Raw genomic sequence first — 25,002 nt, forward strand, 5'->3', positions numbered from 1 at the left:
CCTGGAGGGCTGAGGTCCTTGTGGCTTGTTTTTTTAATCCCAGATCAGGCCTGGCACAGAGTTCGAAGCAATGTAATTATGATTCATGAAGTGCCTAAGCAAAGCGTTGTTCCTGTTAGCCAAAGATTTTGTGCTTAGAATTTAAGCAAAATCTGAATGAAAAGAAAAAGTGAGTTTTAAAAATGTCATGAAATGAAATTCTTAGAATAAGTCCTGGAATGTAAGACTGGGTAATAATTTATGAGACTGGTAAATTGAAATGTTTATTAAACATTTTTATGGTAGAGGGGGCCTGGGTGGCTCAGTTGGTTGAGCGTTCGACTTCTAGCTCAGGTCGAGATCTCATGGTCCGTGAGTTCAATCCTTGCGCCTGGCTCTGTGCTGACAGTTCAGAGCCTGGAGCCTGAATTGGGTTCCATGTCTCCTTCTCTCTCTGCCCCTCCCCTGCTCACACTGTCTCTCTCTTTCTCTAAAAACTAAACAAACATTAAAAAAAACATTTTTATGGTAGAAAACTCTGAATTTTATCCAAAATAAGCCTTGTGCTCTAAAATGAAGTAAAAATGTTAATGTTTGATGATAGAGAAATGAAAAGCACGTTCATACTGGCGTATAGGCGTTTTCAAGACGGTGGGTTGAAGCCTGGTCAGATCTGGGCTAGAAGTTCAGCAGGAATCTTAATAGATCTTACTAAGAATCTTACACTCTCCCCTCCATTTCTGTATCTGCCAATGGAGACAGTAGCCGTGCTTACCTCAGGTTGTTAGGAGAATCAAAGGAGGAATGTTAGGCATGGTTTTTTATGACTTCCTTCAAATACATTTTGAGTCAAGTGCTTAACTGTGCATTTGATTCCATTGTCTTTTCCAAATGTCAGTCTGGTTTTTGTTTTTGCTTTTATTCTATAGGATTAACCAGTTCCTTGACTTCCGGCCTCTGGATTGGACTTAACAGCCTGAGTTTCAACAGTGGCTGGCAGTGGAGTGGTGGGCGTCCATTCCGGTATTTGAACTGGTTACCAGGTAGAGTTCAGCTTGCCTGTGGATAAACTCATCTAAATTCAATTTATCTGGATACCATGGGGATCTTCATCATCTCACATATAGAGCTCAAAGAAAGGAATTGGGAGACTTTACCAAATTTAGACCGTTTCTCATGTTGCTTTGAAATCTGCCAATGTGATTTGTGGATACTAAAACCTTAAGGTTATACCTGCTTCCCAGGATAGGGATTTGTCTGAGAGGATAATCACACAGATCAATACAGGATTCTGTGAAAGTATATATTTTCTGAGTATCCTTGATTTGCTAGGTATTATATTCAAAATCAAATTTTTGAATTTTACAGTGTTCCAATTGAAAGTGCATATGTATAAAATGTATACTTATGAGATATATATACTATGTAATGCTATATAGTGCATTCAAAGATTTTATACGTATTTATATTTATACACACAAAAAGTATGAAATTAAGCAAATATAAATTATTTGGGGCTGGACAATTTCTCACTGTGAGCCTTGAGATATTTGCAACATATCTGTCATTGTCATAATGATCTTAAGGTCTACATTAACATCATTTTCTCCTGTTGTTAATCTAATAGAGTTGGATTAAAACAATATTTCAGCCACAGATGATGATATTCTATACTAGCACAATAATTTATTAGCACTTTTGTTGGCAATTTTTAGTTTAATTGTTAAACACACACACACACGTGCGCGCGCACACACACACACACAAACACACTTGGGTGATGATCAAGACTTTAACAGCGTTCTAATTTTATGGAGGACAGAAAATGCTCGGAACTAACCAACTAATCATTGGTTTAAATTGATTTGCTTTTAACTCTGAAATTCCATTTCCAGTGCATTCCTTCCATGCATAGTTACGGGACTGTTGCTAGAGTCATCTCTATTTGCCTCTACAACATGGGAAATCAACATTGTAAGGCAATATCAGATGTCAGTTTTGTGGGTGAGGATTAAAGTCCAATTAAATGGGAGAATGGCAGTTGGGCTCAATCAGATCAATCAATAACGATCATTTTTTTTTTTCAGGAAATAGAGTTTACTCTTTGTTGCTTAGTTATTGTATGTTGGGCAAGTCACTTTATTTACCTTACAGTTTTGGAGTGATGACTGTAATATTTAATTTGCATTGCACTTGCATTCCCAGAGTTCAGTGAGAAAAGAGGGGGTATAACTTCAGTGAAAGTGAGGGATGAAACTGGAATATTAATGAGAAAGGAAAAGAAATTACACCAAATTCCTGAGAAGTAGTAGCCACAAGATCAAATCACCTTCTGAAATAATAGGAGAGTTTCTTCCAACTAAAATTAGAAACCTTGTGGAATATCAGCAATGGTCATTGCATAAAATTTTGATAAAGCGACACATAACCATGGTAGCCATTTACAGACAATTAATTGCTGTATTAAAGTCCTTATCACTAACAGTGGTTCACTTTGTGTGCTGTTTCACTACTTCTAAAAATTTCTGACAAACGCTTTATGGAGCAGGTGATGTGATTCTCATCTTGCAGGAAAGGAAAGTGAGGTACATGTCCGGGTTATATACACGTCACAGGTCACAAAGCAGAGTCATTAATAAATTGTGGCTCATCACCTTGGCTTCAGGTGTGAGACAGAACTAGTTTTCAGAGTACTGGTTTTAAAATCCTACGTGAACGAGCAAAAACGCACGAGAGATGTGGGTATCATTGCCTGTATCTGTTGCCTTCCCGACGTTGACTATATCTGGTTCTTTTATCAGTTTTCAGTAAGATAGGGGGTGAGGGGTTAGCAGTTAAAACTCTTCGGTAGACTGGGTTGAAAATCTTGAGAAACAATCTTAGTTTCGCGTTTACTTGATTGGCGTTTCCTGTGTCATGTTGCTTCCCAAGCTTTCCTCCTCTTGCCTTTCTCCTCTTCACTGTCATCCTCTCTGTCTCCTCTCCGTAGTTGGAGAAAGTTTTCCCATGTTCAGAAATTCTCTCGTTTGCTCTTCACAGTTAGCCTTACTTAGCTGTTTGGTAGGTAGGTGTCCACCTTTTTAAAATATGGCTGCTTTAGAGCATCACGTCTCTTGTATTTTGTTTGGTACCTCTCTGTTATACATAACCAAACCCAGTGTGAAGGCTGTTCAGGATTATAAGCCCTAGCTTTTCTTGTTGAAATTCTGGGGGGAAAAAGTTATTTCAGAGAAGCAAGGGTGTATAATCAACATTTTAGACATTGAAATGGTCCAACAACAAGTAAAGAAATAGACACGCAACATGTCTTTTGCTCTGCAGTCAGTCAGTAAAAGCTTTCTTGGTGAATTTGCGGCAGATGACAGAATGGAGATCCATTAAATCCCAAGGATGAAGACGTGAGGTTTTGGGGGGCTATTTACTTGTATTACCTATGATAATCCCACTGTGATTTTTCCTTTTCCCCAAAGGAAGTCCATCAACAGAACCTGGAAAAAGCTGTGTGTCATTAAATCCTGGGAAAAATGCTAAATGGGAAAATCTGGAATGTGTTCAGAAGCTAGGCTATATTTGCAAAAAAGGCAACACAACTTTGAATTCTTTTGTGATTCCCTCTGGTAAGTGATCCATTTGATCTGAAGTATATAAAATATTATCACTGAAAGATGAAAATCATAGCTTACATAACTGCGTGAAATGAGAGGTTTTGTTGATAACTTATGGAGTAAATATAATGATGTTCCTACAGAATTTCTTTTTGTTGGTTACTGGTGATGGGCAGTAACATTTCCGGAGTGTGCTGTGGTGTTCGGGCATGCACAAAGCCTTTGAAAGAACAGAAACCAGAATTCTGTCCTCACAGCAGCCCTGTGAGGTAGGCATGATTATTCACACATTCTAGATGAGGAAAAGGATATTAAGAGGATATATAAAACCTGCACATGTGACAAAACTGGAATCCAAGAGAGGAAATAAATATCTGAAAGGGATGTTTTTATTATATTCTCACTGTTTAAGGCACCGTATAGGCTCTAATGCTGTAAGTTTAGCATCTCAGATGGAAGTCTTCACAGAAATGGGATAAAACATCCCAAAAGTACTAACTTACTTTTACATTTAGGATAGACTCTGGGAAAAGAATCCAATTATGCTCTCTCTTATACTTTTATAGAAGAATTAAATTACGAAGGCATTTTTGCCTTGACGAAAAGCAAACAATCTACACTTTTTTCACTATTAGCTGTTTTTGGAGAGACACTTAATGCTCTAAAGGGCTGTATGGCTGGCTGGATGGCTGGATGGATTCTGCTGGAGAAACTGGACAGTGTGGCATTCTTGACTTTTCTCCTGGACTTTTAAAATCAATTTCATTGCATGGCTGTAAAGTCAAAAGGCACAAAATGATAGAAAATAATAGTATTTTCCTTCCACCTCTTACCTCTAACACCCATTTCTCCTCCCTGGTAAAGAACTGTTTCTGGGTGTTTATCCTCACCTGGTTACTCAATAAATATATAAAAAATATGCTGATAATTTTTTTTCTGTTTTATGCAAAAGGAAGCATACTGTACGTATATTCTCGACTTTTTTTCACTTAAAAATTTTGGACATCTTTCCATATGATACACAAATAGCCTCTTTGTTTCTATGGCTGCACCATAGCCATTGCAGAGAGAGACCATGTAGACTTTTTCACCAGTCACCTATTAATGGACCTTCAATTTACTTCCAACTTCTTATTATTACAAACAATCTTAGACTGACTGACTTTTTACACGTGCCATTTCACGCATGTGATCATTCCTCGCAGTGGAGTTGCTGGATCAGAGAGTGGGTGTGTTTGCAATTTTAATAGATAGAGATATGGTCGAGATCTCCAGATAAGGGTCATGGTTCTTGGGTTTGATATTTACAGAGGCACCATTTTGACTGCAGGCATTGTCCAGGAGACCTCAGTCGCCTTTGTACTTCATATCCTCTCTTCCTCCCATAGGAGAAATAGTATGATTCTTTCTTCTTGGAAAAGCTCATACAGTTCTTCAGAAGATTTGGAATTGCCACTTTGGGGAAGAGGAGAATAGTTGTTTGATGCTTCCCTGGTACAGGAAGCAGAATTCTGGAATTTAGCCTTGTTCTTAACTCCCCAGTTGTAGGTTCCTCATCTGTAAGGGGAAATATTAATACCTGTTCTTTCTGTGAAAATTCATTCATACTGTCAAGCCTTCAGTAAGTTATTCTTTTCTCTCTACAATACCTGCCTTGTTTCTTCTGCTAACGTTCACTTTGATGTTGGTTTTTGAATTTCTCTGTATTTCCTGGGTTAATCGTTCTGTCTTATCTATAAATTCAAATAAACCAGAGCTTGGAAAAGCATATGAGAGTGAAAATGGCACAGTACCCATGATTGGTGACCCTCTTGGGCAAGAGTTCTACCTTGTACCTCGTTGGTCCTTCCAATGCTACCCTATTTGTTCACAAATCCTGGGTCTCTAAACCTGCACTGCCCCGTTTGGTAGCCACTTAACAAGTGGCCATTGAGAGCATGAAGCCTGGCTAGTTTGAATTGAGATGTGCCCTAAGTGTAAAATACATAACTGCATTTCCAAGACTTAGCATGCGAAAACATAAAATATCTCATTATTTATTTTTTATCGATTACATGTTGAAATGGAAATATTTTGCGTTAAATAAAATATATTATTAACATTAAATTTACCCATTTGTATTTACTTTTATTTAACGTGGCTACTAGCAAATCTAAAACTATGTATGTGGCTCTCATTTGTGGCTTACATTATATCTCTGTTGGACGGTGTCGCTCTACAGGAACGGGTGATCTTTTGTGGCTGTCCCATGGAACTCCTTTTCATTGGTTATCTTCATGTTTTAAGATATTTTTTAAGGTTATCCGTTCAGTTTTTGAGGTCCTCAGCATTTGCTGCATTTTCAGCTTCCTAGGTAGCAAAATCAAAATATCCCACCAGAGGGCTCCAGAGTTATACTAAGTTTTTTTCTTTCTTTCCTTCCTCCTTTCTTTCTTTCTTTCTTTCTTTCTTTCTTTCTTTCTTTCTTTCTTTCTTTCTTTCTCTCTCTCTCTTTCTCTCTCTTTCTCTCTTTCTCTCTTTCTTTCTTTCTTTCTTTCTTTCTTTCTCTTTCTCTTCCTTCCTTTCCTTTTCTTTTCTTTCTTTTTTTTTGTAACGTGACAGTGTGCAATATCTCAATTGTATTGAGGGGCTAGCATTTTTAAGTATGTGCATTTTTTACTGTTACAGTGATGTAGTCATCGTGGGTGACCATTTACTTAAATGACTACTGTAAACTGAATCTTGGACTCAAACAAAGATGTGGCAGACAGTCCCAGTCTTTAAGGAAAAATGGCTTTAAGGGATTCATGAAATGAATAACAAACATTCACTGTATTGAACATTTACTAAGGCAGCACATCTGAGAACATTTACTACCAAACACATATACTAATTAATGTTCATTTGGTAATCCGGTCCCTCTGTAAGCAAGGTGCATTGCTAAACTGCAGTTTGAAATCGTTTGTGTAAATGGTAATGCGAAGCTGCCGTGTAGCACATATATCTTCCGTTCTTTTTCTTGACCAACATTCATCACACCTGCCATATGGCAGGCCCCATGCCGGTTCTAGGGCATACAAGGATGAATAACATGAGTCTCTGCCCCCACACATCTTTCCCTTCACTTTCCCCAGCTCATGACTATTACAGTACATTTTTTTGCAATGAAAAATCAAGATTTATGAAATTTGGCCGTAACTGTTAGTAGTAATAATTAGGATGTTGGCCACTATGACCTATTGACTTAAATAATAATTGTGTGGTATTTGCAGTTTATAGGAACGTTATCTCAGATGCTTTGTAGTTCAGAAGAACACAGTGAGGATGGGTAGTTTAATATTAGTATGGTTAATACGGTTATATTATATATGGTTAATTTGGTTCATGTGATGTGACTTGCCCAAGGTCACACAACTTGTGGCAAACTCAGGTGTTGCCTGAAAGACTTCTGAATCTAATTCCCTGTGATCACCCCAGGATCACATGCCATCTTGTGGGAGCAAGCCAGAGGCAGTGGGCTGGGGCAGAGGCACAGGTGGCCAGCTCACGCTGCTGTGGTTGGTCTCTGTGGCTCGTTGTTGGCCCTTCTGCCCCCACCCATTATATTCCCCATTTTAACCCAGTTTTTGTGCTTGTTTTCTGAGTATTGCCCTTCTTCTGAGGAATGATTGGCTCCCTAGTGTCCACAAAATCAAAGTAAATTGAAATCTTTTAAGGAACGTATTGTATGTCAAATCTTTTGTGCCTCCAACATTTACATAACATGCTTAGTACAGGTTTGCTGACGATAAAATGCGACGATCTGTTGCATCTTAGTGTGGCTTTGTAGGTATAATTTTTTTAAAAAAAGAGTTTTCACATGTAGCTTTATTTTATTTTATTATTATTTTTTAAATGTTTATTTTTGAGAGAGAGTGAGACAGTGTGAGTAGGGGAGAGTCAGAGAGAGGAGGAGACAGAGAATCTGAAGCAGGCTCTGAGCTGTCAGCGCAAAGCCTGGTGTGGGGTTGGATCCCGCGAATCATGAGATCCTTGCGCCGAGGTCATACAATTAACCGACTGAGCCACTCAGGTACCTGTAGTTTTATTTTAAAATGAAAGATGGATTCGTATAGTTTTTAGTTGAAAAGCAAACCCAACCTGGTTTATCTTTTGTGAATATGTATGCCAAAGATGAAAAACAAATATTACCTTTAGTTGCTTATAACTATGAACTGTTTTTTTATATAGAATGATGGAAAATTTTGTTATAACGAGAACAACCTTCCCTCTTAAATGTTTTCCAAACTCTTTTTTCTCTAGAAAGTGATGTGCCCACTAACTGTCCAAGCCAGTGGTGGCCATATGCAGGCCACTGCTACAAGATTTACAGAGAGGAGAAGAAAATCCAAAGAGATGCCTTGACTGCATGTAGGAAGGAAGGTGGTGATCTAGCCAGTATCCACAGCATCGAGGAATTTGACTTTATCTTCTCCCAGCTGGGATATGGTGAGAACCTTTAAATCTGTAATATGTTTTTGCTCCTCCCGCTCTCCTCCCATCACTAGAAAATTTAATCATAAATGTTAAACTTGGTGATTTAAAATTAATAGTTAGATTATTTTATACAATAAATATTAATCATGCATGAAAGTAAAACATTGCTTAGAAATTTAAAGAGTTTGTATCACAAAGAGAGAATTTGACTTATTTTTCTTTTGATATGTAGTCAATTAATAGGTAGTTTAAAAAATACTGTTTTTCCCTGTATAATCCAGATTCAGAGCAGCCTACCTTAAATTTGTCAATAATATTTCATTTATTGGAAGTATTTGTGTATATGTATTTTCTTTCTTTTTTAAAAGATCTTTCTCTCTCTTTTTTAAATGTTTATTTTATTTTGGGGAGAGAGAGAGAGAGAGAGAGAGAGTGCAAGCATGAGTGGTGGGGGGGGGGGGCAGAGAGAGAGGAGACACAGATTCGGAAGCAGGCTCCAAGCTCTGAGCTGTCGGCACAGAGCGTGATGTGGGGCTTGAACTCAGGAACGGTGAGATCGTGACCAGAGCCGAAATTGGATGCTTTAACCAACTGAGCCACCCAGGTGCCCCTGTATTTTCTTTCTTTGTGCCCATGTTTTCTCTCAGCAGAAACATCTCTAAATCTCATACTCTGGATTTTCCTTTCTTTTTTAAGTCTATGTATTTATTTTGAGGGAAAGAGAGAGCAAGCAGGGGAGAGGCAGAGGGAGAGAGGGGAGAGAGAAAGAATTCCAAGCAGGCTCCGCACCACCAGTGCGGAGCCCGATGCAGGGCTGGAACCCACCAACTGTGAGATCATGATCTGACTTGAAATCAACAGTCGAACTCTCAACCCACTGAGCCACCCAGGTGCCTTTATTTTCTTTGTTAACCTAGGTAGTGCTGTCACAGTGTTGAGCAGCAAAAAAACAAAACAAAACAACCAGGATATTTTATTGGGGTGGTTGGGTGTTGGCCTAAATCTTTTAAAGAAATTTATGCCTCCATTGTTAGGGATGTAATTTAAAGATTATATAGAACGTGTACTAAACAAAATATCGCAGAGCTTTCAAAAACTGGTTCTGTCAACAAACCAACAAACAAAACACTGGGGAGAAGGAGCTGGGGACACTCACCCCGAAGGGGAGGCGGGCGGGGAGGAACCTAATGATAATGGGCATTCGGCGATACCTGCTGATTAAATGTTTATCATTTTCTGCTTCCACCCGTGGGACTTCTAAATAGCTGCAGCTGCCCATTTCCAGGCAGCAAAACAAGAGGAAATGGCTGGTGACGATGGTGAGGGCTGCTTCCTGGCATGTAGAGCCTGAACGTTGATAGGAGTCTGTGGCGAGGGGAAAAGACCAAACAGTTGACAAATAGACAGGAATTGCTAAAGTCGTCCCAGAGAGAGATTGCAAAGACCCCAAAGCACTAGGACTCCTACACCGGTACCAGGTGGGATTCTTTCCCCTGCGCACATGTTCCTGCGCTCACTAGGCCCTGATGGTAGCCTACTGCCGCCTGGGCGCAATTTCTCGATTTTATGTTTACTCATTCTGGAGAAATCAGACTAGACGGTCATAATGGGATCAAGACTGATAGGTCTGAATAATATCACAACCTACAAGTCATGATACATATAGCAGGTGATAAAGTGTTCCAAATGAATCCGTGGAAAACAGATTCGTTAAGAGGCCGTAGGCCCAAAGAGCAAATTTCGCTCTACTTTCTATAACATGATGCAGTAACAGCAGAAGCTGATATGTTTATTGCTATAGTTATGTAGCGAAGCTGGTGGCAAAGGTTGCTTCTATTTATTTACTCATTTATTAGTTTCTTATTGAAGTATAATTGACATACTTTTTATCAGTTTCAGGTGTACAACCTTGACTGCACGTGTGTGTTCATTGCATCATGATCACTGCCCTAAACCCGGTTACCTGCATTGACTCTGGTCACCGTGCTGTGCATTACACTTCCGTGATTTCTGAATTTCATAACTGGAAGTTTGAACCTCTTGGTGCCCTCACCCATCTCCCCCCAACCCCCTGCCTTTACTTCTGGCAACCACAAATCTATTCTCTGTATCTGAGCTTTGTTTTGTCCGTACATTTGTTTTGCTTTTTATTTTAAAAAACAAGGCTTTTTAAAATGCTTATTTACTTTGGAGAGAAAGAGTGACAGAGCGCAAGAGGGGGAGGGGCAGAGAGAAGGAGACACAGAATCGGAAGCAGGTTCCAGGCCCTGAGCTGTCAGTACAGAGCACAATGTGGGGCTGGAACTCACTAGCCGTGAGATCATGACCCCAGCCAAAGTCCGACGCTCAACCAACTGAGCCGCCCAGGCGCCCCTCATTTGTTTTGCTTCTTAAATTTACATATGGGTGAGAGCAAATGGTATTTGTCTGTGTCTGATTTATTTCGCTTAGCATAATGCCCTCAAGGTCCACCCGTGTTGTCTGTTGTCATAAATGGGAAGATTTTATTCTTTTTTTGAAACAAATTTTTGAATGTTTATTTTATTTACTTTTGAGAGAGAGGAGGAGGGTGCAGAGAGAGATGGAGAATAAGAATTTCAAGTAGGCTCTGCCCTGTCAACGCAGAGCCTGAAGGAGCGCTCGATCTCATGAACTGTGAGATCATGACCTGAGCCGAAATCAAGAGTCAGATGTTTAACCGACTGAGCCACCCAGGTGCCCCTAGAAAGTTTTAATTCTTTTTTTATGGCTTTAATAGTATTTGAGTGTGTGTGTGTGTGTGTGTGTGTGTGTGTACATGCAATGGAACATATATATACACATACCATATCTTCTTTATTCATCCATTGATAGACACCTAGGCATTTCTATATCGTGGCCATTGTAGATAGTGCTGCAATGAACATGGGGGTGCATATATCTTTTTGAGTTAGTGTTTGTGATTTTTTTTTGAAAAATACCCAGAAGTGAAACTGCTGTATCATCTGGTAGTCCTACTTTTAATTTGTTGAAGAACCTCCGTACTGTTTTCCACAGTGGCTGCAACAATTTACTTTCCCACTAAGAGTGCATGAGGGTTCCCTTCTCTCCACATCCTCGCAGACACTCGTTATTCTTGTCCTTGTGAGAACAGTCATTGTGATAGGTGTCGGGTAATATCTCATATGGCTTTAATTTGCATTTCCCTGATGGTTGGTGATTTTGAGCATCTTTTATTACGTGTCTGTTGGCCATCTATATGTATTTTTTGGAAAAATTTCTATTCAGATCCTCTGCCTATTTTAAAATCAGATTGTTTTTTTGTTATTGAACTGTATGAATTCTTTATATAGTTTATATGTAAACCATTAATGAATATGTGATTTTCAAATGTCTTTTTCCATTCAGTATGGTTGCTTTTTCATTTTGTTGATAATTTCCTGTGCTGTGCAGAAGCTTTTTAGTTTGATGTCCCATTTGTTTATTTTTGCTTTTGTTGCCATTGCCTTTGGCGTCAGAGCCAAAAAAGTATTACCAAGAGCACTGTCAAAGAGCTTACTGCTAACATTTTCTTCAAGGAGTTTCATGGTTTCCAGACTTATATGTAAGTCTTTATTTTGAATTAATTTTTGTGTATGGTATAAGATAGTGGCCCTGTTTCATTCTTTTGTAAGTGGCTTCCAGTTTTCCTAACAACATTTACTGAAGAGACTGTCCTTTCTCCAATCCATGAGCATGGCCTATCTTTTTATTTGTGTCTTCTTCAATTTCTCTCATTTGTGCCTTAGAATTTTCTTTTACCTTCTTGGTTAAATTATTCCTCAGTATTTTATTCTTTTTGATGCAATTGAAAATGCGATTGTTTTCTTAATTTCTCTTTCTTATAGTTCATTGTTAGTGTATAAAAAGGCAACAGATTTTTTATTAAATTTATTTGTATCCTGCAACTTTATTCAATTTATTCGTTTTAACATTTTTTTTTCTTTTGGTGGAGTCTTTGGGGTTGTCTGTAAAATCATGTCATCACAAATCCTGATAGTTTTACTTATTCCTTTCTAATGTAGATGCCTTTTATTTTTTATTCTTACCTAATTGCTTTGGCTAGGACTTCCAATAGTATGTTGAATAAAAGTGGCAAAAGTGCCATCCTTGTCTTTTTCCTGTTCTTAAGGGAAAAACTTTCAACTTTTCACATTCAGTATGTTAGCTGTGGGCTCACAATATATGCCTTTATTATGTTACTGTACATTCTGTCTATTCCCAATTGGCTGAGAGATTTTATCATAAATGGATGTTGAATTTTGTCAACTGCTTTTTCTGTCTCCCTTGAGATGATATTATTTTTATTTTCATTTTGTTAGTGTAGTGCATCACATTAATTGATTCTCAGATATTGAACCATCCCTGCATCCCTGGAATAAATCCCAAAGGCCATGATCCTTTTAATGCATTGTTGAATTCTGTTTGCTACATTTTATTGAGGATTTTTTCATCTATGTTCATGAGGGATATTGGCCTATAATTGTGTGTGTGTGTGTGTGTGTGTGTGTGTGTGTGTGTGTGTTATCTTTGTCTGCTTTTGGTATTGAGGCAATATTACACTCATAAAATGAGTTTTGGAGCTTTCCTTCCTGTTCAATTTTTTTGGAAAAGTTGAGAAAAGTAGGTTTTAAGTTTTCTTTGAATGTTTGGTAGAATTCATTGGTGAAGTCATCTGACCCTAAACTTTTTTTGCTGGGGGGGAGTTGATTACTCATTACTTCTCCTTACTATTAATTGGTCTGTTCGGATTTTGTATTTCTTTATGATCCAGTCTTGGAAGATTGTATATATCTAGGAGTTTATCAAGTTCTTCTAGTTTGTCCAATTTGTGGGAATATAATTGCACATAGTAGTATCTTATGATACTTTGTATTTCTTTGGTATCAGTTGTAATTTCTTCTCTTTCATTTCCATTTTTATTTGCACCTTCTCTCCTTTTATATGATTGAGTCTAGCTAAAGGTTTGTCAGTTTTGTTTATCTTTTCAAAGAACCTGCTATTAGTTTCATTGATCTTTTTTGTTATCTTTTTAGTCTCTCTTTCATTTATTTTTGTTTTGATCTTTTTTATTTCATTCCTTCTACTAACTTTGGGTTTTATTTGTTCTTTTTCTAGTTCCGTTAGGTATAAAGTTAGATGTTTAGTTTTCTTTTTGTAGTTGATCTCTGGTTTCATACCATCTTCGTATATTTATTGACACTTATTTTGTGGTCTAGCATGTGGTCTGTCTTGGAGAGTGTTCCTTGTGTACTTGAAGAGAATGCATATTCTGCTGTTTTTGGATGGAATGTTGTGTATGTGTAAATTACTTATCTCCATTTCTTTAAGTTTTTTTCTTGGGTTTTATCTTGTTTCTTTTTTCTTTTTATAGTTATTTGGAATATATTCTTCTGGTTTAAAAATCTTTTTTTAAAATTTATTTATTTTTGAGAGACAAAGTGAGACAGAGCATAAGTGGGGGACGGGGAGAGAAAGAAGGGGGACACAGAATCTGAAGCAGGTTCTGGCTCCAAGCTGTCAGCACAGAGGCTGATGCAGGACTTGAACTCACGGACTGCAAGATCACAACCTGAGCCCCAAGTTGGATGCTCAACTGACTGAGCCACCCAGGAGCCCCCTCTGTTTCTTCATTTTGTTTGCCTCTCTATGTGAAACAGTAATCTCTCTCAGTCTTAAAGTGGTGGCCCTGTGTGAGCATCATCCTTACCATTTAACTTTGCTCTGCTCATTACTTGTTTCTTGAACTGTTCTTGCAATTGTTTCAGACTTATGGGGCCCAGACGTACAGTCCCTCCTGGCTACCAGAGCCCAAGATTCGATGGGCATCCTTTGTACTGGTTGTGCATGGAAATGCTGTGAGGAAGCAGAATGGTACCTGCTGTTTCTGGGGCTGCAGTAGTGGCATGGGGCATGGGGCCCTTGCCCCTGCCTCTGGAAGGGCTGCAGCATCAGTGTGGTGGGGTGGGCAATAGTGGATCAGATTGATAGTGCAAAAATGGTGGCAACCAGTGCCAGCACAAGCAAGGTAGAGGAGGAAGGTAAAATGGTGCCTGTCAACATCTTTCTCTGGAGAGAGTTCCAACAGGCTTTTGCCCCTCTGGCAGAAGTTTTAAGATTATCAAGTGAATCTCCTTTGCATGTGGTCTAGGCTCTACTTTTTCCCCGGGCCCTGGGGGGAGTAAGTCCACATGTGAGATCTTCATGAGTGGATTCTCTGTTCCCTACAGCCCTATGGTTCTCTTGGATTTAAGCCCCGTTGGTTTTCAAAGCCAGACATTTGGGGGCATTATCTCTCCAGTACACATCCTGAGAGTGGGGGTGCCTGGTGTGAGAAACAAACCCATTACTCCCTGAGGAGAAGTTCCATATTTGTGAGACCCTCCTGATGGTGGGTGGCTACACCCTGGTGGAGTTTTTGGCAAGACGAGGTCTCTGTTTCTCCTACCCGTATTTCAGTTTTTGTTGTACTGTAGTTGTTCAGCTGGTTCTCAGGTTCCTTTCAGAGGGAATTGTTCCATATGTAGCTATAGATTTGTTGTCTGCATGGGAGGACGTTAGTTCAGGATCCTTCCATGCTGCCATCTTGAACTGCCTCTGGCAAAGGTTGCTTTTCTTAAAATTTGTTTTTTTTAATGTTTGTTTATTTTTGAGACAGAGAGAGAGAGAGAGCATGAATGGGGGAGGGTCAGAGACAGAGAGGGAGACACAGACTCTGAAGCAGGCTCCATGTTCTGAGCTGTCAGCGCAGAGCCCGACACGGGGCTCAAACTCACAGACTGTGAGATCATGACCTGAGCCGAAGTCAGAAGCTCAACCGACTGAGCCACCCAGGCACCCCAGAGGTTGCTTTTCAATTCAGAAGAGGAATTAATAAATTTTTACTAGGGAAACCTTCCCTTTTTTGTCATGGATAAGACTTCTTTATTTAAAACAGTGAAAATAATATGGATAAAGGTAAAGAAAGTTGTAAAATTATTTTTTTCTGGATCAAAAGCCTAGAAAAAATTTTCTAGCTAGTTGAGATAATTATCTTTTTTTTGGATATTTTTTATACTGATTGTGGAAATAGAGGGAGAAATTGGGACTTGCGCACCTAGGTTATGACTACATCAACTAAGACAGCTTCCCTAACAGACTCGTAACAGTTGGTTTAATGGCTCTTTCCGCTTGTGTATTATATATTTTTATAGGGTGTAGGCTGTGTTTAGGAATTACAAAAGCTAGATGGGGGTGCACAATGTAGTAAGAGAAAATGTTATAGGGAACTCTTAACGCTTTATTTTAACTGTGGGCCTTGGGAGTTTCGGGTTTTATTTTTATTTTATCTACTTATTGCGGGGGCGAGGGGAGAGTTTAGGTTTTTATTAGCTTTGAACCTAAATCCTGAAAGGGCATATGAGGTCATTTTGAAGCCTACATTTGCTGCCCAAAAGATCATGAGCTGCCAAATTAAGTGAAAGGAAAAGGGTTTCATCTTGGCACCCTCATTCATGCCTCATGGTGCTGGAAACATCTGCTGGGGCTGGCAATGGGCCAATCAGTGACTTCTCCAAAAGCAAGTTGGGAGACACCGTTTAGGAGGAACAGATTAAACCATTTAGGGAGATTCCTATTTAGTGTGGCATTTTTCTCATTTTCTACTACAACATCATCTTTATAGTCCTTTGGCAAGTAATTTTATTTTTGCCATTTAATTTTTTTTTAACGTTTTATTTATTTTTGAGACAGGGAGAGACAGAGTGTGAACAGGGGAGGGTCAGAGAGAGGGAGACACAGAATCGGAAACAGGCTCCAGGCTCTGAGCTGTCAGCACAGAGCCCGACGCGGGGCTCGAACTCACGGACCGCGAGATCATGACCCGAGCCGAAATCAGCCGCTTAACCGACTGAGCCACCCAGACGCCCGTATTTTTGCCATTTAAAGGACAGAAGTCAAGCATTCATGATGAAATTTCCAATAGAATAAATTAGATATTCATTAATTTTTTTTAAATTTGCAAACGTATGTTTCTAGGCATGAAGACTTAGGCCTTACATTTTGTTCCGTTTTAGTTGTAATATTTTTGGAATTATAACTACAGATAAGGTCAATAATGTTCTTCATAGAACTTTAAAACAAAATGATGACATTTTGTATCTGTACCTGGTTATTTTTGTTTTAATGTTTATTTGTTACTTAGTTGAGTTTTTCTGGTATTTTATGGTGAACATGATTACAGATTCATTTACATTTATAGACCAATAAATAAGTCCTAAATGTCGGGAGAGACAGCTCACCTCCTTCGTTTATGTATCTTCTCACTCCTAGTACAGTTATTAAGCTTTAATATCTGGAATGTTCTTAATAATAACATAGTAAGTAAACTAGAAGTGGTTTTTAATAGTACTTTAAAACATTCATGAGATTTAATGATAGTCAAATAGATTAATGTATAAGTAAGCTGTTATATTTCCAACACAATGAGTACAGTTTGTATGGAAAGATATTTATAACAAAAGAGTAGCTTCACAAAACAGGGGGTAATGATGGACCAACCTCAGCCTCATTTTAGCAACTCCCAGGAGATACAAGTTACACTTGTACAATAAGAGAATACAGTTGCCTTCACAATGTAAAGAATATGTTGCTCAGTGAAACTAATATTGACAACATAAAGTGTAGTTGACATGTCAGATTAACACTCAAGAGAATGGTCTTTTATCTGTTATAGTCTTAAGGGAGTCGAACTTTTGTCAATAAAGCAGGGAGCCTTCCTTTCCCGATAACCTCCTGATTTTAGGAAAGAAAACATGTGTACATTGATTTTGTGTTTTTCTTCCTCTTTAGAGCCAGATGATGAGTTATGGATTGGCTTAAATGACATCAAGATCCAAATGTATTTTGAGTGGAGTGATGGCACCCCAGTAACATTTACTAAATGGCTGCGGGGGGAACCAAGCCATGAAAACAACAGGCAGGAAGATTGCGTTGTAATGAAAGGCAAGGTAAGGCAACTTTATTTGCTGATGCCTAGCAAAAGCCACAGGGTATGTTCCGTTCTGCCTCACTTATTACATATTATTATTGTTTAGGTTGCTTCTAGTCTAGGTGATCTATCTGTGTTTCTATTGTTTGGCAAAGTCAAATTTTCAAGGGGAAGAGAAAAGCAGTGGACAGAAACATTTGGTGCAGGGATGAAATTAACCAGTAACCAACATATTCGTCTTGTTCCTGTGCTGGGTTCTAAATGGCAATACGTACAACTTGACTGATCACATTAGAGCTTTGGTTCAACTTTTGACTGGTTGCTCTGAGCAGATGCACTTAGATCTCTTCTGGGTTTCACCGTCTGCCGTCTGTACCTGGAGAGCTACGTTTGCTCTTGTAGGTTACGTGGAGATGTCAAATATGAAAAGATTGCTTCCACGGCCTAAATAGGAGTTTAGTGATGGAAGAATATCATCAAGTTATCTTTTATTAATGGACGACGAACGCGGTGGTTAAGAGGCTGGGTCTGGATGCCTGGCTTATTTTCTCCTTTATGAAAAGGGCATACTAATTGTACCCAGCTTAACAGTGAGTGTAAGGATTGAATGGGTTAATGTGCATAACAAGTACCGTGACTGCCCCAAACCAGTTGTTCAATAAGTATTAGCTGCTGTTTCATCATTGTGGTTGTTTTTGTTGTGATTAATTGGTTTTTTTTAATGTTTATTTACTTTTGAGAGAGAGAGAGAGACAGAGTCCGAGCAGGGGAGGGGCAGACAGAGAGGGAGACAGAGAATCCGAAGCAGGCTTCTGGCTGTGACCTGTCACATAGAGCCCCATGCGGGGCTCAAATTCACGAACTATGAGATCATGACCTGAGCCGCAGTCAGATGCTCAACCAACTGAACCATCCAGGTGCCCCTCATTGTGATTAATTGAAAGCTTAAGAAAAGAGCAGGTATAAACTATTGAAAGGGTAGGCAGAAGTGTGTCCTGGGAAGAGGAAACCAGAAAACGTCCTTCTTATAAAGAACTGAAGGACAATATGGCTGAAAGCACAGAGTTAGAGGTGGACGGACAGGTAGGAAAGCTGGCAAGTGTTGAGACTGAGAAAACATGCCTTAGCTGAGGAGCGGCTAAACCAACTTTTCAATGTATAGCTGTCACTCTGGCTGAAGATTGAGGACCAGATGGCAGTGGGTTGCAACTGAGTGAGAAATGAGGAACCAGAGGCAGACAATACAGAAGGAGTCTGTAGGAGACTGAAGGAGAGGAGAGGTCATTTTGATGTGCAGTCGTTGAGGAAGGGGGAGAAGGTGGAATCTGAAGCAGTCTGGGAGGCAGAGTCGTAGACCCAGGAGGACACTCCTCAGTACAAATTGGAAAAGGGAGGAGAGATGACTGGTTTCAAGGTGTGTTTTCAAGTTTGGTGTGTTGGGTGAGGGAGTTTGTCTGGAAGGCTTTCTCTGTACTTGGTCAACTTGAAAACAGCTGACGGGAGAGGCTGCATGTAGACCTTCTGTTGGTATAATCACTTAGGGGCTTACAAGCATTTTTAGTTTCTCTCTAGATCCTTGTACACAGTGGCATGGATAGCCATAGTATCAAAACATATTGGGGCCCCAATAGCTTTTCACCTTTGCAGCCGGAGTCAAATTTGCTGTTTACTTATAAAATGTCAATTCACCTTTCCTTTTCACAGATGCCATTTTTCTCTTAAGAACCTCGAACCTTCGTTTTCCTTTCCTGAGACACCCTTACAAGAAAATGGCCTCAGAGTGAAACAGCTGATAATCATTCATTTTTTTTTCTCTTTGCTTTCCGTAGGACGGGTACTGGGCGGATAGGGCTTGTGAGCGGCCTCTTGACTACATCTGTAAGATGAAATCTCAAACCCAACCTTCAGGAACAGTAGAAGTAGAAAGCGGCTGCCGGAAAGTGAGTATAGAACATACGCAGTCATTTCAGACCAGCAAATATTCTGTGATATCTTGGCTTTACTTTTGCCTGGGAAAGTGTTGTATCATTGTGATAGGTAGTCAGATGTTCTAACTTTTTAAATGTTCAACTATTTGTTGGTAGTATTTGGTATTTGTTCTCCCTGAAGTCTTTTTCAGGTGCCCTCTACAGCTAATATGGGTGCATGTGATTCAGAACGTTGGGGGAATTCTCCCACCCCAAATGGGGGAGCTAGAACAGAGAATAAAACCACACACCCGTGGAACCTCGGGAGGGTAATGAGAGTCAGATGGGTTATGGTCCTGGAAAGAAGGGTCACTGAGGTATTATTGGTGGTCGATGATCCCATAGGTGGTAGGAACATTTCCAGAAGATAACCATGAATTTCAGATAGCCAACTCTCCTGTCATTTTTCTCCATTTATAATATTTTTGAGAAGGCTACGTCTGACAGGGATATTTCGCAGCAGATCGCTGCATTGGGAGGGGAGAGATCCCACGAGCTGGTAGTAGCCGGCAGCCATCAGTTAAAGTGGATAAAGCTTCGCCATCTTACTGCCCATCCCCCTCACCTGTATCGCACTTGGCATTCTACCTCCCTGTAACTCTTCTAGTTCTTTGAGGTTGAAGCAAATGGCCTCTGTGAAGCAGTTTCTAAACGCATAAAGAAACTACAGAAGACAGGGTGTTGGGTTCTCATTTTCCTGTTTAACTGCTGAATTGCTCGTCTTCCTCTTTTCTTCCTTTCTCACTTCTCTTGGATAAAAATAAAGTAGAAACCAATTTTCTTTCCAAGCATGTCATGTTGTGATCAGATCGTCTTATAACAAACACCAGAAAGCTGAGAGTTCATGAAACACAATTCAGTACTGTCCAAATAAACTAGAAGGAAACATTGAGCAGGGGCGCCTGGGTGGCTCAGTCAGTAAATCGTCTGATTTGGGCTCGGGTCACGATCTCATCATTGGTGAGTTCGAGCCCCGTGTTGGGCTCTGTGCTGACAGCTCAGAGCCTGGAACCTACATCAGATTCTGTGTCTTTCCTCTCTGCTCTCAAAAGTAAATAAACATTAACAAATTTAAGAAAAAAGAAACATTGAGCAGATACAGGAAATCAGAGACTGTTAGAGACATCAAGGATTTTCGTGATGATCAAAATCCTCCCTTTAATTTTTACGTTCTGGAAATTCAGCCCAGAGAAGCTTGGACTTTCTTAGGGTACCGAAGCAAGGCTAGAACCCCAGCATCCTGACCCCAGGTCTCTACACTTAGACCACTGGTTTTTCTACCAATGCACTTATGTATCCTTTGCCTAATCATATGCATATGTGTTTATGTGTGTATTATTGTAATTTTCTAGAAATAATAAATAGTCCTTAAATTTTATGACTTCTATACAATTAATCAAAGTTTATATATGTATCCATATATGTATGTATATATATGTATATATGTATATATATGTATATATATGTGTAACATATATATATAGTTTATATATGTATACATATACATAGCCGAGTCATTGTCATATCTACAACATGTGATAAAATCCAATTTAATCATTAGGGTAGTAATATGAAATATTAAAAAAAATATCCACAAGTGTTTGTTGAGTGTGGTTATTATGCCACCAATGACCTTCAAGGATAAATGCTATGTTCCTAATTAGAAGGGAAAACTAAAGCCCAGAGACGTTAAATAATTTGGCCAGTTTAAAAATACCTGCTGTTGGCATGACTTCTTCAGAGAGCTAGGAAGACTAGGAAAAAAATCCACTCACTGGTAAAGAAAAGATAACAAGACTTAAAAATTTTTTTTATTTCTTTTTTGGTCTGGGCCTGGGCACGCGATGACGTGATCTTTTGGAGAATTCAAAACCACAGGCCTGATTTCAGGTTCATTTTTCACTTTGTTGCTACCTTTGTGGGAAATCTAGTGCAAAGTGGTCCTGAGTCGCTGATATTCCTGGGTGTCGGACAGAGGCAAATGTGAAAACTCTGTACACAGAAGTTCCCTTTTCCAGGCTGACGAGGAATCTCTCAGATGAGTTTGAAACCCAAAATTATAAAATCTACTACTGGGTGCTTTAGATGGTGGAATTAATGGGCATGACATTCCAGTGAATGTGTTTTTCTTTTAATGTGTATTTATTTATTTTGAGAGCGAGAGAGAGAGAGAGACAGACAGACAGGGGTGGGGCAGGGGCAGAGAGAAGGAGAGAGAATCCCAAGCAGGCTCCGTGCTGACACGGGACTTCCTCCCATGAACCATGAGATCATAACCTGAGCCAAAATCAAGAGTCAGGTGCTTAACCGACTATGAATGTGTGTTTAAATATTTGCAGAAATAAAAGGTGAATTTAAAACTATGGACCAACCAAACCAAGTTTTGTTATCCAGTGCTCTCATTATGATTCACTTCCAAATATTTTTTATTTCCATTAAGATTTATTTTATCCTCGAATTATTTAGAAGAGAGAGAGAGGGGAGAGAGAGAGAGAGAGAGAGAGAGAGAGAGAGAGAGTGTGTGTGTGTGTGTGTGTGTGGTTTTGGTGGTTGTGATGGGGATTTTGTTTGATTTTTAGTTTCTCAATAATTAGAAACTGATTTTAATTTCACTGCATTGTGATTATATACAGTTTTGGTTGTTGTTACTTGCTGAGACTTTCTTTATGGTCTAGTTAATAGTCAGATTTTGTAAATATTCAGTGTGTGCTTGAACAGAATGATCTTTGATTGTTCGGTTCAGGGATCTTTATATATGGTGACTAGATAAACTTTAACAATTTGTATAATTCGGATGTTCTGCATTCCTACTATTTTGTCTCCTTGACGAAATATTCTCTTTACAGTTCTGTCAATGTTTGTTTTATGTGCTTTGAACTGCATTATATCTTCCTGATGCGTCAGTCCTTGATAGTGTAATTATTTTCCTTATTCATACTAATCATTTTTTGACCAGAAAGTCAATTTTAAATTAATTGCTACAGAAGCTATCTTTTGCTTGGCATTTCCCTAGAAATGCCTGTTAGCTTTTAATAGTTCTATGTCATCGAATGGCTCTTGTAAAAATATATCTGCATTTTTATTTTTTATCTCATTTGAGGAACTCTTGGCTTTTTACTGGCAAATGTGAGTGTAGATTTTTTTTGCACATTTATATATTTGTATTTGTTTTACCATTTTGAGCTTTATTTCATTTACTGTTCTGTTTTCTTTCTATCTTGTTTGTCTTTTCCTGCATTCCACTAGTTCTCTGGAATATTTTTATCCCATTTTCCTCCTCTACAGGTTTGGGAATGATTCTATTTCTTTTTTTTTTTTCCAGTGGTTAACCTTATGTTTTTAACATGCATGTCTGACTTGAAGTTAATCAACATCTCTCTGCTTCCTGAACAAAATGAAGTTTATTATTCCACCTAAACATTAAAACATTTTTTTTTAACTTGGAAATCATGTTAGACTGTCAAAAAATCGAGAAAGAGAGTACAGAGAATTCCCCTGTGTCATCCACTCCCCCACCTTTGGTGAGAACTTCTCATGTGAGGCCTATAGTATCACAGCTAGGTAATTACATGGATACAATATATTAACTAAACTGCACATCTTCCGTTGTTTTTGTTTTGTTTCAAATAGGGACATTAAGGTTTATTTATCTCACAGGATTCTTGTAAGAATTAAATATGTAATACTGATAAACCTCTATTTTTAAAGTCTATCTCTAATTTTATTTTATGATTTTTTTAGAGTATTTTTTAAAAAATTTTATTTCAATCCAAGTCAATTAACATACAGTGCAATAATGGTTTCAGGAGTAGAATTTAGTGATTCATCCCCTGCATGTAACACCCAGTGCTCATCCCAACAAGTGCCTTCCTTAATGCCCATCATCCATGTAGCCCCTCCCCCCACCTCCCCTCCAGCAAGCCTCAGTTTGTTCTCTGTATTTAAGAGTCTCTTATGGGGGCGCCTGGGTGGCGCAGTCAGTTAAGCGTCTGACTTCAGCCAGGTCACAATCTCGCGGTCCGTGAGTTCGAGCCCCGCATCAGGCTCTGGGCTGATGGCTCGGAGCCTGTTTCCGATTCTGTGTCTCCCTCTCTCTCTGCCCCCCCCCCCCCCCCCCGTTCATGCTCTGTCTCTCTCTGTCCCAAAAATAAATAAAAAATGTTGAAAAAAAATTTTTTTTTAAATAAAAAATAAGAGTCTCTTATGGTTTGCCTCCCTCCCCGTTTTGATCTTATTTTCCCTTCCTTTGCCCTATGTTCATCTGTTTTGTTTCTTAAGTTCCACATATGAGTGAAGTCATAGGATACTGATCTTTTCCCACTGACTTATTTTGCTTAAACCACACATCTCGTTAATTTCCCATTCTTTAACTTCCCACCTGCAATTAGTTATCTTTGCTGTTTGCACAGGCATTTAGACCTGGATTCACACACACATTTATTGGTTCCTTTGCTCAGTGTAGACTTTCAGCTCTCTTATTCCTCCTGATTTAAAATTCTTCCTTGACAAAGTAAAACTTTTAGTGATTCCTTCACTGGTGATTTCGGAGTGGAAAACTCTGTCTTTATCTGAAAATGTCTTGATCCACCCTTACCTTGCGTAATAATTTAGGTAGGTTGTTTTAAAATGCTGTCTGTATGGATGTGCGTGCGTGTGCGTGTGTGTGTGTGTGTGTGATATGATATATTTTAAAGTAGGCTTCACACCCAGCATGGAGCCCAACATAGGGTTGGAACTCGTGACCTGAGCTGAGATCAAGAGTCAAATGCTTAACTGACTGAACCGCTCAGGCGCCTCAGTGCTGTGTACATATTGTTTCGTTTTCTCCTGGCCTTTATTTTTGCCATTGGAATTCCCCTGTTATTAGACTAATTCTTGTTTTTATCCTTCTTTTAAAAAAAATTGTTAATGTTTATTCAGTTTTGAGAGAGACAGACAGACAGAACACAAGTTGGGGAGGAGCAGAGAGAGAGGGAGACATAGAATTTGAAGCAGGCTCCAGGATCCCATCTGTCAGCACAAAGCCCAGTGAGGGGTTTGAACCCACAAACTGCAAGATCATGACCTGAACTGAAGTCGGACCCTTAACCGACTGAGCCACCCAGGCACCCGTACTTTAAAAAAAAAGTTTACTTATTTATTTTAGAGAGAGACAGAGTGGAGGAGGTGGGGCAGAGAGAGAGGGAGAGAGAGCGAGAACTCCAAGCAGGCTCCACACTGTCAGCACAGAGCCCAACATGGGGCTGGAACTCATGAACAGTGAGATAATGACCTGAGCAAAAATCAAGAGTTGGGATGCTTTTTAAAAAATTTTTTTCTAATGTTATTTACTTATTTTTGAGAAAGACAGAGAAGTGTGAGCAAGAGAGAGACAGAGACTCAAGCAGGCTCTGCACTGTCAGTGAGGAGCCTGACGTGGGGATTGAATTCACAGAACAGTGAGATTATGACCTGAGCGGAAACTGAAAGTCAGACACTTAACCAACTGAGCTATCCATGCGCCCCAAGAGCTGGGATGCTTAACCGACTCAGCCACCCACACGTCCCTAACTCTTCTTTTTAAAAAGTGGCTACTTGTATTTTCTCTCTGATTGAGTTTAGGATCTACTCATTGTCTTTGCCATTCTGCAGGCTTTTAGTACAATATGTTGAGCTTTGGATTAATTTTCTTCTCTTTGGTACTCAGTGTGCTTCTTCATTTTCAGAATGTATCTTTCTTTTTAAATCTTGAAAATTATTGGGGCACCTGGGTGGCTCAGTCGGTTGAGCGTCGACTTTGGCTCCGGTCATGATCTCGTGGTTCGTGGGCTCGAGCCCCGCGTCAGGCTCTGTGCTGACAGTTCAGAGCCTGGAGTCTCCTTTGGATTCGGTGTCTCCCTCCGTCTCAGCCCCTCCACCGCTCACGTTCTGTCTCTCTCTGTCTCTCAAAAGTGAATAAATGTTAAAAAAAATTTTTAATTATATGGGGTGCCTGGGTGGCTTAGTCCATTGAGCATCCAGCTTCGGCTCA

At 39.3% G+C, this 25,002-nt stretch overlaps 1 protein-coding gene across 1 annotated transcript in view; it reads left to right on the forward strand.

The window, feature by feature from the left end:
• The window catches only part of MRC1 (mannose receptor C-type 1), a 98,691-nt gene that overhangs the window by 29,258 nt on the left and 44,431 nt on the right, over positions 1 to 25,002 (forward strand). The window contains exons 5-9 of the mRNA XM_015077833.3: positions 909 to 1,022; positions 3,450 to 3,596; positions 7,866 to 8,051; positions 16,887 to 17,044; positions 18,855 to 18,965. Of these exons, the coding sequence (XP_014933319.1) occupies positions 909 to 1,022; positions 3,450 to 3,596; positions 7,866 to 8,051; positions 16,887 to 17,044; positions 18,855 to 18,965 (716 nt within the window). The remainder of the gene's footprint in view (positions 1 to 908; positions 1,023 to 3,449; positions 3,597 to 7,865; positions 8,052 to 16,886; positions 17,045 to 18,854; positions 18,966 to 25,002) is intronic.

Source organism: Acinonyx jubatus, chromosome B4, assembly GCF_027475565.1.
Source record: "Acinonyx jubatus isolate Ajub_Pintada_27869175 chromosome B4, VMU_Ajub_asm_v1.0, whole genome shotgun sequence".
Lineage (NCBI taxonomy): Eukaryota > Metazoa > Chordata > Mammalia > Carnivora > Felidae > Acinonyx > Acinonyx jubatus.